Source organism: Balaenoptera musculus, chromosome 13 (assembly GCF_009873245.2).
Source record: "Balaenoptera musculus isolate JJ_BM4_2016_0621 chromosome 13, mBalMus1.pri.v3, whole genome shotgun sequence".
Lineage (NCBI taxonomy): Eukaryota > Metazoa > Chordata > Mammalia > Artiodactyla > Balaenopteridae > Balaenoptera > Balaenoptera musculus.
The window spans coordinates 43,948,158-43,960,247 of record NC_045797.1 but is presented as its reverse complement, the minus strand read 5'-3'; the positions used below and the strand labels follow the sequence as shown (position 1 = coordinate 43,960,247).

The following is a 12,090-nucleotide window of genomic DNA, read 5'->3' as shown; positions in this document are numbered from 1 at the left end:
CTCAAGGATTAAACAAATTAATAAATGTATTGGTAGTGTTAGAAGCCACGTTCTCACTATAGAAGGAACATACAAATGTGAAATGAGGGAAGAAAGAAATAGTCCTCTGGGAATGTTTTGGATTTGGAGGTATCTACGTAAACACATGATTTCATAAATATGTGTATGTTTATTTGCATGTATGTATACAAGTACTTCCTACCTCGGCCCACTGAAAGGGCTAAAATGGAAAGACCCCACAGGAGCAAAGTACAATTAGCATCCAGCTCTTGATCACTGAAAGGAATCAGGGATCCTTGGAGAAACTGCTGACTTCAGGGCTGGGACACAGTGGGCAAAAGATGAGCCTACAACATTTCGTTATGCTAGAAAGTAAGAAGTGCTTCCTTCTCCACTCAAAAAAAAAAAAAAAGGACAGCTGCATGTCCTTGAGCCAATTTGAAGGGGAGCCCTCCAAATCTGTGGCAATTGACAACCAAAATAATTAAGTACAGTAATGAATTATAAACCATTGGGGGGAAAAGAGAAATTCATGAATCCATACTGATAATTAATTAGTTAGTTAATGGAAAAGGAGAGCTCTTGCTAAGAGTAGAATGCCAGGGTTGATGGATAAATGTGGAGGAAGCATTAGAACTGAAAAATCATCTTTTGCAAACTTAATGGTAAAGAATAAATCAATCAAGAATCATCAATAGATACTAAATCTAGGGAGGGAATTTTGATAGAGGGCAGGATATTTACACGGTCTTGAAGTGTCACCCATCAGACTGCTTATTAGTTGTCAGGAAGGAAGAAAGATAGTAATTATACAATAAGGAAATCAGGAACCACCTTGACCAGATGGTGTAAATTAAACCTCATCAATGAGGGACTGATGGATAGTAGGTACCTCCAAATTGCTATGAGAGGGGCACTACATTATCTTCATTTTGGCCATGAATCTACAAACTCAATCTAATCACTAAGAAACATTAGACAAATGCAAAACAAGGAACTTTCTACTAAAAAGGAAGAAGGGAAACGGCCTGTGTCCTTTAAAAATGTTACAATCATAAGAGATAAAGACTGGAAATGTCCCAGATTAAAGGAGCCAAAGGTAACATAACTAAATGCAAAACCTGGCACTAGACTGGACCTTATAGTAGAGGACACTACAAAGAACATTATTAGGTCAACTAACACAACTAGAATATGGATGGTAGATTAGAAAAAAGTATTGTATGAATGTAAAATTTACAAAGTTATAGCTGTACTGAGGTTATATAAGAGAATATCCCTTTTTAAAGTATTTAGGGATAAAACCGAATGTATATAACTTAGTCTCAAATGGTTCAGGGAAAAAAAGGATATACTGTATCTATGTATCCATTGTCTAGTTATCTATAAAAAGAGAGATCATAAATAATAACGTAAGTGGAGAAATGTTAGTAGGTAAATTTAGATGAAGAGTATAAGACATTCTTTGTACTACTTTTATTTTTGCAATTGTTTTTAAGTTTGAACTTATTTCCAAATGAAAGTTAATTTTTAAAAAGCAATCATCCTTTTCTTAAAAGAAACTCTCTAAATGAGACCATAAGTTTTAAAAAAATTCTGCTTAATTCCAGTCAGAGAAAATTTAGCATCCAATGTATCATAAACCCTCCTTTAGCATAGATTGGTTTTTCAGTTTAGTTCTGAATAAACCTGAATGTTTCTTTTCACTGAGTCACCCATGGCCAGTCTCAAATCCATCTGTGTCCCTAGCTTCAAGTGACTAGCTTGAATAGCTTCAGTTTCTACATACTGACCATAATACCCACACATATATACCTGCCCCAAAAATACCAAAACAGAATCTGGAAAACTTTTATTATATTTATATAAATGAACAGGTCTATGTGTTTACTCACATTTGCTAACTGTAGCTTTTATAGAAGCATCTCTTTGTGAAGCCATTCCTAATATTCCAAGGTAGAGACAGCCTCTCTATGCCCTTAGTGTGTGTTGATGATCTTCCACTTCCAATCATACACTTATATCCCTAAACTGTCATTCTATGCCAAACTGGGACTTCCATGCATCCTCTGAGAAAAACATTTCAACTGTCATCTGGTAGTGCTGCCTATCAATTAACTATTCTTTTCATAAGTTTCACTAACTGGGTCTATATTTAGTAGTATAAATTTAAGCAATTATTAGAATATTGTAACTTATACATTTATATTCAAAATGAGTGGAAAGTGAAAAATTAAAGTGTCAGTGATAATCATAATGTATTTTAAATAAAAATGGAAACCATCAGGGTACTAAAAGCATAAATCTTTAGCCACAAATTTTTTTAAAAGTAAATAAAAACATATGAAACGTTGAGCCTCTAAATAATGACGTACAGTGAAAGAAAAAACAGAATGAATGTTCATAATTATGAACTGAGAAAAATCAGTATTTACATTTCATTGTTAAGAATACAGTTTGACAGAATTCCCTGGTGGTCCAGTAGTTAGACCTCGGTGCTTTCACTGCTGTGACCTGGGTTCAATCCCTGGTTGGGGAACTAAGCTCCCACAAGCCACATGGCGTGGCCAAAAAAAAAAAAAGAATACAGTTTGATAAAATATCCTTATCAAGGGAGAAGACTAGTATTCCTTTTTCCCATAACAAATTTTATCCAAAAATATCAATAAGGCATCAATGTCTGCATCAATAATACCTTGCTCATCTCCCTTACAAAATCAGCCTTTCTTCCCAAAATTAAAATTGAATTCTGCCTACAAATGTCATTTTAAGAAAACAAGGAGAACAAACTGGAGATAATAAATTATCTGAGCAAGTTTTATTTATTATTTAATACTTATCAATACTTTCATGTTTAAATAAGAATAAGAATCAGACTTACTGAATCTGATTCAGTAATAAGAATCAGAAAAATTTTAAAAAACACCTAAATATATCATAATCAAGGATGTAGAAAACCGTTAACCATTTGAGAACAGGGATTACCATTATAACACCTTCCCTCCCTTCTGACAAATTCTCAATCCTTATCTTAACTGAGCTCTCTAGTATTTGATAATGTTGATCAGTTCCTCCAACTTTAAATCTTCCTCTTCCCTCGGCTCCCCCTAGTTGATGTCTGTGGCTTTAATTACAATCTCTGAGCCCATGGTAAATACACACATACATTCAAGGTCTCTCTCAAGAGCTTCATGTTTAATATCCATCATTCTTGGATGTCTCATAGGTACCTTAATTACAACATATTCAAAACTGAGTTTTTTATTTTCTCCCACTTTATTTTCTCATGTTGCCTAACTCAGTTTCTCATACTGCCATGTATTTGCACATACAAGAAACCCAGGTTTCCTGGAGTAAGCTTTAACTCCTCCCCTTAACCTTCATGTCCAATTCCAATCAAACACTAAGTACTATGTCTCCATGCTCATCCCATTGCCTTATGTTCATAATTTCCTCTTTCTTCAATTACAGCAACTCTAAACTGGTCTCTGCCACCAGTACTACCTATCTCCAGTGCATAAGGATATTCAGTAAATACACAGTCATCATCTAAATTAGAATGCTAAATAAAAAACACATGTACAAATCACTTTACACAAATCAGATATGTGGGAAGTGTAGAGTCAAAAAAATAAGAATTAGCACTTTTCAGGAGAATTAAAAATAGCATACCCAATTTATACTTTTCAACAAAACGTCTAATACTCAATATGCTTAACTTTATACCTTTTACTGGAAATTATTCCATTATATTGAAAGATTAGAAACAGGTAACAGATATGTTTGTCAAAATTTTAAAATGAAGATACTTCTGGGAAAACAAAAGTAAACACATCTGAAAATATTTTGTTTGAATACCTCTTGCTCTTCATGCTATCAGGAAACACTAAAGCAAAAGAAAAGAAGGGAACAGACATTGAAGCCAATTCTAAAAAAAGTTTTTTCTAGTTCCATGGTGCAATATAAAAATGACCAACAAATAATTGTGTGGAAAAGTTAAGAGCAAGGGTGCATGATGAGTGCAAGAGGGCTAGAAAAAGCACTAAAATCTTAAACTGAGACAGTAAAAAGAATTCTTATCAATGTGATATATCAGACACTATAAATGTAACATACTACACAAAATGTAGTAGAATGTTCCATAGGTCAAAAGGTGGCAAGAAAGCACAAAATAATGTTTGGATTGATTACCTGAAGTTTTACTCAGCTCTGCTGAAAATATAGCAGATGGTGGTCTGTGCTCTTTTTCTGTATCAGAAGGAAGTTTTTTCTCAGCTTCTTTCACAAGAACTTTGGGTTTAACTATACTGCCTATCCCTGTTTGAGCATCCAAAGCAGAAACATCTGGAGGCAGTAAGGGCACCTTTGAAATATCAGCCCTATCTTTGGAGAACTCATCTGGGACATGAACTTCTTCTTCATCTTTAGGCTGTACACTCTTGACAGAAACGTCATGGGGTAATTCTGAGCAAGGCAACGACCCAGCTCCATCCTGGACACTAGCAACTTCACTTTTGTAGGATATTTCTAGGTCAGTGTATTCCCTGGCTAATGTAGGAGAATAATCTGTTTTAGAACTGACAAATGTAGGGAACTCATCTATAATCTCAATTGGAGATGAATCTGAAAATGTTTCACTCTCTCTTATTTTTGCTTCCTTAACAATAAATAAGCCATCATTTGAATAAACTGCAGTGTTGAGCTCCTCCATCTGCAAAGGAATTTTCTCCTTTTGGATCAATGTTGAAACTTCATTAGATGATAAGGTATCTTTTGTGGTATCTAAATTGGGCTGAAAAGATTCCAAATACGGCTTTCCCCCCTCAGGTGGTGGTGAAGCACTGAGTTTTTCCTTATTTTCATGTTCTATCATTGATTCAGATGAAGTTTCAAGGAGATTTTCTTTTACAAGTATCACTGCTTCATCTTGTTTTTGTGGAACTTCAGGAATTGAATCATCACTAAACAAGTCAACTGGTTCAGAATCAGGTGAGGAATCTTCAACTAGCTCAGAATGAGTGGGCACCAGCTGTGCAACTTTTGCTATTTCTGAATAACTAGAGAAATCTGGAGTTGGTTCAGTAGAGAGCTTTGTTTCTTTAATTAAATCACATGCAATAGATATATAAGGAGCTTCTGTTTCTTGAACAGCTACACTAATACTTTCAGGCTCTTTAATTTCTTCATTCATTCCTGATACTTTTTTTAGTGATACATTCATGGCCTCTTCATATGGTGGGGGATTTTCAGGCTCAAGTTTTATGCTTTCATAATTAACCGAAGGAGGAGCTTCTAATGGTGATGAACTGACCTGCACTGCAGAAGCACCAGCACTAGGAACTATAGAATTTAATGGTGCTTCCATGACAATGTCAGGCAAAACTGGTGAAGGAGTAGCTTCAGATTCTTCAAAGGATGGGCAAAGCTGTGCTACAGGGTAAAGTGACTCCTGCATAGCTTCTGAAGTTTGAACCAAGTCCATTTTTGTTTCGAAGGCAATTTTTGTACCTGTAGCTTCACTCAACTCACTTTCACATGCTTCCTGTACTAAATCTGGGGTTAGACCTTCAGGCATGTTTGCCACTACTTCCTCAGTCACCTCTGATAAATGATCTGTTGTGTCATAATCTGTCTTAGAATCCTGTGTTGCCACAAGGAAAAGATTTGATGTTTTGGCACTAGCATTCTTCTCTGTTACAATTTGGGCCTTTTTTTCTTCTATTTTTTTTTCATCTGTCTTATTTTCTGAAGTATGATCTTCCAACAAGGGAAAAATGTTTGCTGAAGGGTTAAAGGGAGCACATGTGATATATGCTCCTGAACCATCTTTTATAGCTTCTGGTGTACTAGGAAATGAAGTATCATCATTACTGCTTTCACTATCTTTTTCATGATTTGTTTGTTCAAGGCTATCTGAAAAACGTTTCTTATCCACTTTACCTTCCAATTTGCTCTCTATATTACCTCCTGCGGCCAAAACATCACTATCTTGCTTATAGGTATCTTTTACTTCCCATACTCGCTCAAATGGTTTGAAGTCTGCATATTCCTCCCTCAGAGGAGCTTCTGCTACAATTCCCTTTTCATTAAAACTGTCTTTTGTTTTTTCTGGAGACATAACTCTATCCTCTTCTTTAACTGATTTGGTAAGGACTATAGGTAACTCTTGCTGAGTACGAAGGATGTTATTACTAACTAAGTCCTCTTCTTCATCTTTATTCTTCACAATTATTTCTTCCCTAGGATTTGCTACTGTTATGGCAGATTCTGCTCTTGGAGAGCCACTGAATGATGATCCCATTTCTGAGTATTCCAATTCTGAAAACTCTGGTAAATCTCTGTCTACAAATGGTTTTTTTGCCTTCTCTGAGAATTCTTTAGAAGCTTCATCTGAAATTTCTCGAAGTGTTCCTTCGGTAGGTAGTACTGCTGGTAAATTACCAAGGTATTCATGTTGTTTAAAAGAAGCAGCTGAGAGAGGAGCTAAAGAAGGAAGAGAAGCAGCAGTTTCAAGCAGGACAGATGGAAAATCCTCTTGACCAGCAGAAACAGTGTTACCTGGCTGCTCCTTCCAATCCATAATTTTGTCTGTGACCATGGACAGAAAGGAAAGTTAGAGAATGCCAGCGTTCTCAGATTTAATGCAAGTTTTATGACAGATTCAAAAATACTGTTAGTAAAGACTTACTGTTAACTAAAATGCTAATAACATTTAGTTAATAAACAATAATCAAGTAGACTGAATCATAATTGAAAAATTAAAGCTATTGTCAAAAAACATGTGCATGGCTAAAGAGGCTATTAGATACTATGCAAAGACATCAAGTCTGAGAAAAACCTCACGTACAATTAACTGAGAAAAGCTACTTCTAACTAGTCTCAGAGGAAGAAATGAGGATTATTTGAGAAGAGAGTTTGAGTGACAGCATAAGAAGGGCACTGGATAATTAACTGTCATAGGCTGACATTCTTTTCTATGAAAGTCTGTCAGCTATAAGCAAATAAACTGTATTTGGAAAAAATGACTAGTCAATATGTAAACATAAATCAAAGGGCCAAGAATTCCTTATACATTTCCAGTTATTAATTAGGTTTCTGCCCATTTCTCTCTTGGACACAGCATATAAAATGCAAATTTCAACTTGGTCAGTAGACAAACATTCTTGGAACCATGCTTATTTTTGGTAAATTCAAACTACTAAGCATAGAGTGAACATAACTAAAGAATTAAAGTTAGAATACACAGAGGATAAAAGGCTAGCAGAAAGAACTTGCCTGCAGAGGAGTGTATCACAGGCTCAGATGCAGCAGGAAGAGCAAAAAGTGTCTCATCTGAAAAACAAATAGAATATAACCTCAGCAGAAATAAAGACAGAGTTGGAAGGAGACTAAAGAGGAACAAGCAAGGGGTTCAGTTTGTAATGAGTTAACACAAAATTTTATCTACAGAGAAAAAGCCATGATGGAAAGGAAAAAGTAGTACCATTAGTAGTATCATTAATCCAGATTAAATTATAATATATATTATAAAATTGATTAAATGATATCTATAGAACCTATCATTTTTCAAGAGGCAATAACATGTTTATGTTAAAGAAACTTCATGAACCAAAGTGGCTTTAATATACTAATCTTCTTATCTTTTTTTATTGGTATATGTTCAATTTAGAACACTTTCAGAAAATCATGCATATTCTCTACTTGTTATTCTAAGTGATTTACATGATGCAAGAACTCATTTTACTCCTTATGACTCTACTGTTACAAGTGTTGCTGTTAATATCTCATTTAACAGATTTTAAAAAAAAAGAGTGATAGACAAGTAACTCACTCAACAGATAAGCAGTGAGACTCAGACAATTCAACTCCAGAGCTCACTTTCTTAACCAATATATGCTGTATGTTATAAATTGAATGTTTGTGTTTCCCCTAAAATTCATTATGTTCAAGCCCTAAGGTTCAATGTGTTGTTTGGAGATGGGGCCTTTCGGAAGTAATTAGGAATACATGAGGTCATGAGGGTGGGACCATCGTCACAGGAAGAGATCATGTGAGCACACTGAAGGCAGCAACCTATAAGCCAAGAAAAGAGGCCTCAGAATGAAACCTAACTTGCCCACATTTTGATATTAAGACTTCCCAGCCTTCAGAACTGTAAGAAATAAATTTCTGTTGTTTAAGCCACCTAGTCTATGGTATTTTGGTATAGAAGCCCAAGTCAACTAACACACTATATATTGGTATATTAACCTTGTACAATGTCATTTCATACCTGCAGTTGGGAGATCTTGAGCTAAAGATCTTCTGGGGTTTATACTAGAGAAAGGGCTCTAGCAAAAGACAATGTGAAATAGTCTGAGAGACGACAGGAGGTATTCCTTTAGTGTAGAGGACCTAATAAATTTGGACACTTCTATCTGGAAGAACAAGCTAGACAAGCCTGATTAATAGAAGAAAAAAAAAGAAATCAGAGATGTGGCTATCATGAACATGGAACTTGTCTTCCAAGGGTATTCCTTTTGATGAATAGGAGAGTTAAATTCATAATGTCACGTAAATTTAAAATTCATACTAAGTATGATGTCATATCTAAAGGATTCTTAGATGGGGTGGAGAGGGGAAATCCATGACATGCATTTAAAAGAGTCTCCTATAACCTAGAACAACAGGTTGAATGGGCCACTCATCCAAACCAGTAAGACACACTGCCTTATGAGATTTTATAAAATGTACACATATGTGTACACACTTTTTAAAGATGACTTGTTATATAATCTTAAATTATACAGTTCTCATTTGTAAAATGACAATTTGAAAATTCTTTCAGCTAAAATAATGAATTATAATGTTGTACAAACTGAGATCTGGGGGTCAAAGAGCAGAACCAAATAATTACACAGCTGCTCCACCTAAATAAAAGGAAGCAAATCCTTAACAAAATGGTTGTCTTTTTCATCTAGACAATATAGTTAAAAGCCAACTAATTCAGAGACAGTCTACTTGGAAAGTGAACTAGAAACATGTTAAAATCAGAGGGAAACCAAACTATATCTAAAACTGTGCCAAAATTTTAAAGTATTTTTAAAAAATATATCCTTATGCCTATCTAATACCAGAATCTCTCTTATAGCAAAAACTATATTCCTGGCACTTGGTCAAGTGAGAAAGTTTACAAATTGGTAGTTGAAATATTCACAAATTTCCAAAAAAAAAAAAAATCCTCATTTTGTAAAATGAGACTCAATCCAAAATTAGCCACAAAACAAGTATTCCATTTCTAAAAGCACTTAGAAAAAAATCCAGAAGAGGTCATTACCATTTTGCCTTCAAGAAGAGAGTTGCTCAGGGACTCCTACTAAGGCCCATCATGAATCATGGGATCAAACTGCCTGGGTCCAAACCCCAGATCCATCACATATTACACAATATAAATGTGTAACCCTGAGAAAGTTACTACTTAGCCTTTCTGTGCTTCATTTCCTCATTTGCAAAATAAGAGTAACTACCTCAAAATGTTGTGAGGGAGGGAAGGGGAAAAAAGAAACAATTTGCCCTAAGTTACAGAGCTAGGAGGCCAGAGAGCCAGGATTTGAATAGGTCTAACTCCCAAGTTCATGGGCTGTATCCTATGCACAAGTGCTATAATAAATTACGTATTCCTACTTTATCAGCCCCATAAATTTGAGCTCCTGAAACAAGATAAACAGTCACCCAGCAAATACCCTGTAATTATCCAAAATACTTAACTGATTGTTTGCTTTTACTTCACCATATAACAACATTTATAGAGATGTTAACGATGGCCAGGCACATTTATTTCACATGGTCTTTTAATACTCAAAACCACCCTGTAAAATAAGTACTACTGTTATCTTGATTTCACAGATGAGGAAACAGAGGCATAAAAAGGCTAAGTAACTTCCCCAGAGTCACAAAACTGAAAAAAGTGATGTATCTGAGACTGAATCCATAGTTTACCAGTCCATGCTCTTTTCTTTAACCGCTCTGCAGTACTTCTTTTCTAGACTTTACTATATAAATTTAGAATTTGAAAATGACTAATAAAACTAATGATGTCAAAAGAAAATTTTGATCAACAATACTTATATATCACAAAAGCTACCAAATTCTAAGGCTAAAACACCTAAAAATTATTTATTTCCTGTTCTGAAAAAGAATTACTGATTTTCATCTTCCTTTTTCTGCAAAAGACCCTCACTTTCACAAGTGAATAAACTATTTTATAATAAGGGATCCTACATTAAGTAAAAAGTAAAATGTTCTGAATTACTGAGATACATTACACATACACTTACATTACTGGGCTTACAAAAAAGGTAAACAACTCCCCTTCTTTCTATGATCTACTCATAATGCCAAATTCTAACTACTGAATGAAATTAAAACCTTAGTCATCAATCTCATTTGTACTACTTGAACAGAAAGCCAGAAGAAACAATAAATCTTAAGGACTTAATTATATATATCCACACTAAGTAAAAACATAATGTCATATTACAAAAAAAAAAGTTTTCACTAAATAGGCAAAAGGGAAGCCAGAACTCTATTACGTCTCTCCTCTACAGCCATCAAAAAGGACAATTCTATATATTTTTCTTGCTCGAAAACATTTAAAAGCTCCCAGTTACATACTGAATTACACCAAAAATTCTTAGTCAGATATATTAAGGCCCTGCACTATATGGCCCCAATTTAACTGTCTAAACTTATCTCAACATCTCCTTACATGTCATCTATGCTAACAAAATAAACTTCTTCCTAATCAAACCCATGCTTCCCCCTCCTGCATATGAATGCTGACATCCACTAATGCTCAAATTCACCATATTCAGCCTCACTAACTCTCTTTGTAAAACATACTCATTCTTAAATTATTTTTGTTAATCTTCTACATTTCCAGGCACCTAAGCTCAGAGAATAAAGCAACTTATTCAAAGTCACATAGCTTAATGACAAAGCTAGAAAATAATTTAAACTATAATCATATATATATTTTTATTTCCTTATTACCCTCAGCAAAATGAATAGAATCACTGAACTACTTATAATGACAGTATGAAAGATTTCCAAATGATCTATTCCTCATGTTGGCCCTAATGCTAGATTCTTTTCCTTACCTAAGCCTAAAACTAGAATATAAGTTTCGATTAATTGCCTCAGGGCTACAAACTTTGAACGCTAATTACTTCCACCACACAAGAATCAGTTGCAAAATTAAAGTTCACTGAAGAAATTTTTTTTTTTTTTTAGTAAATCACTTTTCAAGAAAGTAAAAATGGCATTATCAGTTTTGAATTTATTACTGGTCAATTCAAAAAATATATATATGCTATCACAATCTCACCAATGTCCACACACTCTTATACCGAGTATTTTCCTTGACACGTTCATTTCAAAACCTGTTTATCAACCAAAAGTATAAAAGGTCAGGGCTTCCCTGGTGGCGCTGTGGGTAAGAATCCGCCTGCCAATGCAGGGGACACAGGTTCCAGCGCTGGTCCGGGAAGATCCCACATGCCACGGAGCAACTAAGCCCGTGCGCCACAACTACTGAGCCTGCGCTCTAGAGCCCGTGAGCCACAACTACTAAAGCCCACATGCCTAGAGCCCGTGCTCCGCAACAAGAGAAGCCACCTCAATGAGAAGCCCGCGCACCGCAACGAAGAGTAGCCCCCGCTCGCCGCAACTAGAGAAAGCCCACGCTCAGCAACAAAGACCCAACGCAGCCAAACATAAATAAATAAATAAAATAAACTGTAAAAAAAAAGTATAAGTGGTCAGTAAAATCATATCTAATTTATAAGACAAGAAAAATAAACTGCACTTTAAAATCATAGAGAAGAACCTCTGCTTCTAGCCATGAAAGTAATTTTATCACACTAACCCTTCCAACATAAACAACTATAAAGCTGGGCAAAATATATGAAGCAACTGTCCTGAGACACTGGACCACATGCAGAAGAGTAATTCCTGAGAAGAGGGAAGCACACCAGAGGAATGCCCTGGCTTTCTGTCTGAAAGCACTTTCTGTCAACAGCACATGGCAGAGGAGCCCAAGGATACTGCGCT

General features: G+C 35.2%; 1 protein-coding gene across 3 annotated transcripts in view; it reads right to left on the bottom strand.

Moving 5' to 3' along the window:
* RTN4 (reticulon 4) overlaps positions 1-12,090 on the bottom strand; it is a 67,057-nt gene that overhangs the window by 42,322 nt on the left and 12,645 nt on the right. The window contains exons 2-3 of one of the 3 annotated variants that reach the window (XM_036873389.1): positions 7,276-7,332; positions 4,192-6,588 (exon numbers count right to left, since the gene is read on the bottom strand). The exons of 1 other annotated variant lie outside the window; for it this stretch is intronic. In XM_036873389.1, the coding sequence (XP_036729284.1) occupies positions 4,192-6,588; positions 7,276-7,332 (2,454 nt within the window). The remainder of the gene's footprint in view (positions 1-4,191; positions 6,589-7,275; positions 7,333-12,090) is intronic. One more of the 3 variants, XM_036873390.1, reaches the window with a different exon arrangement.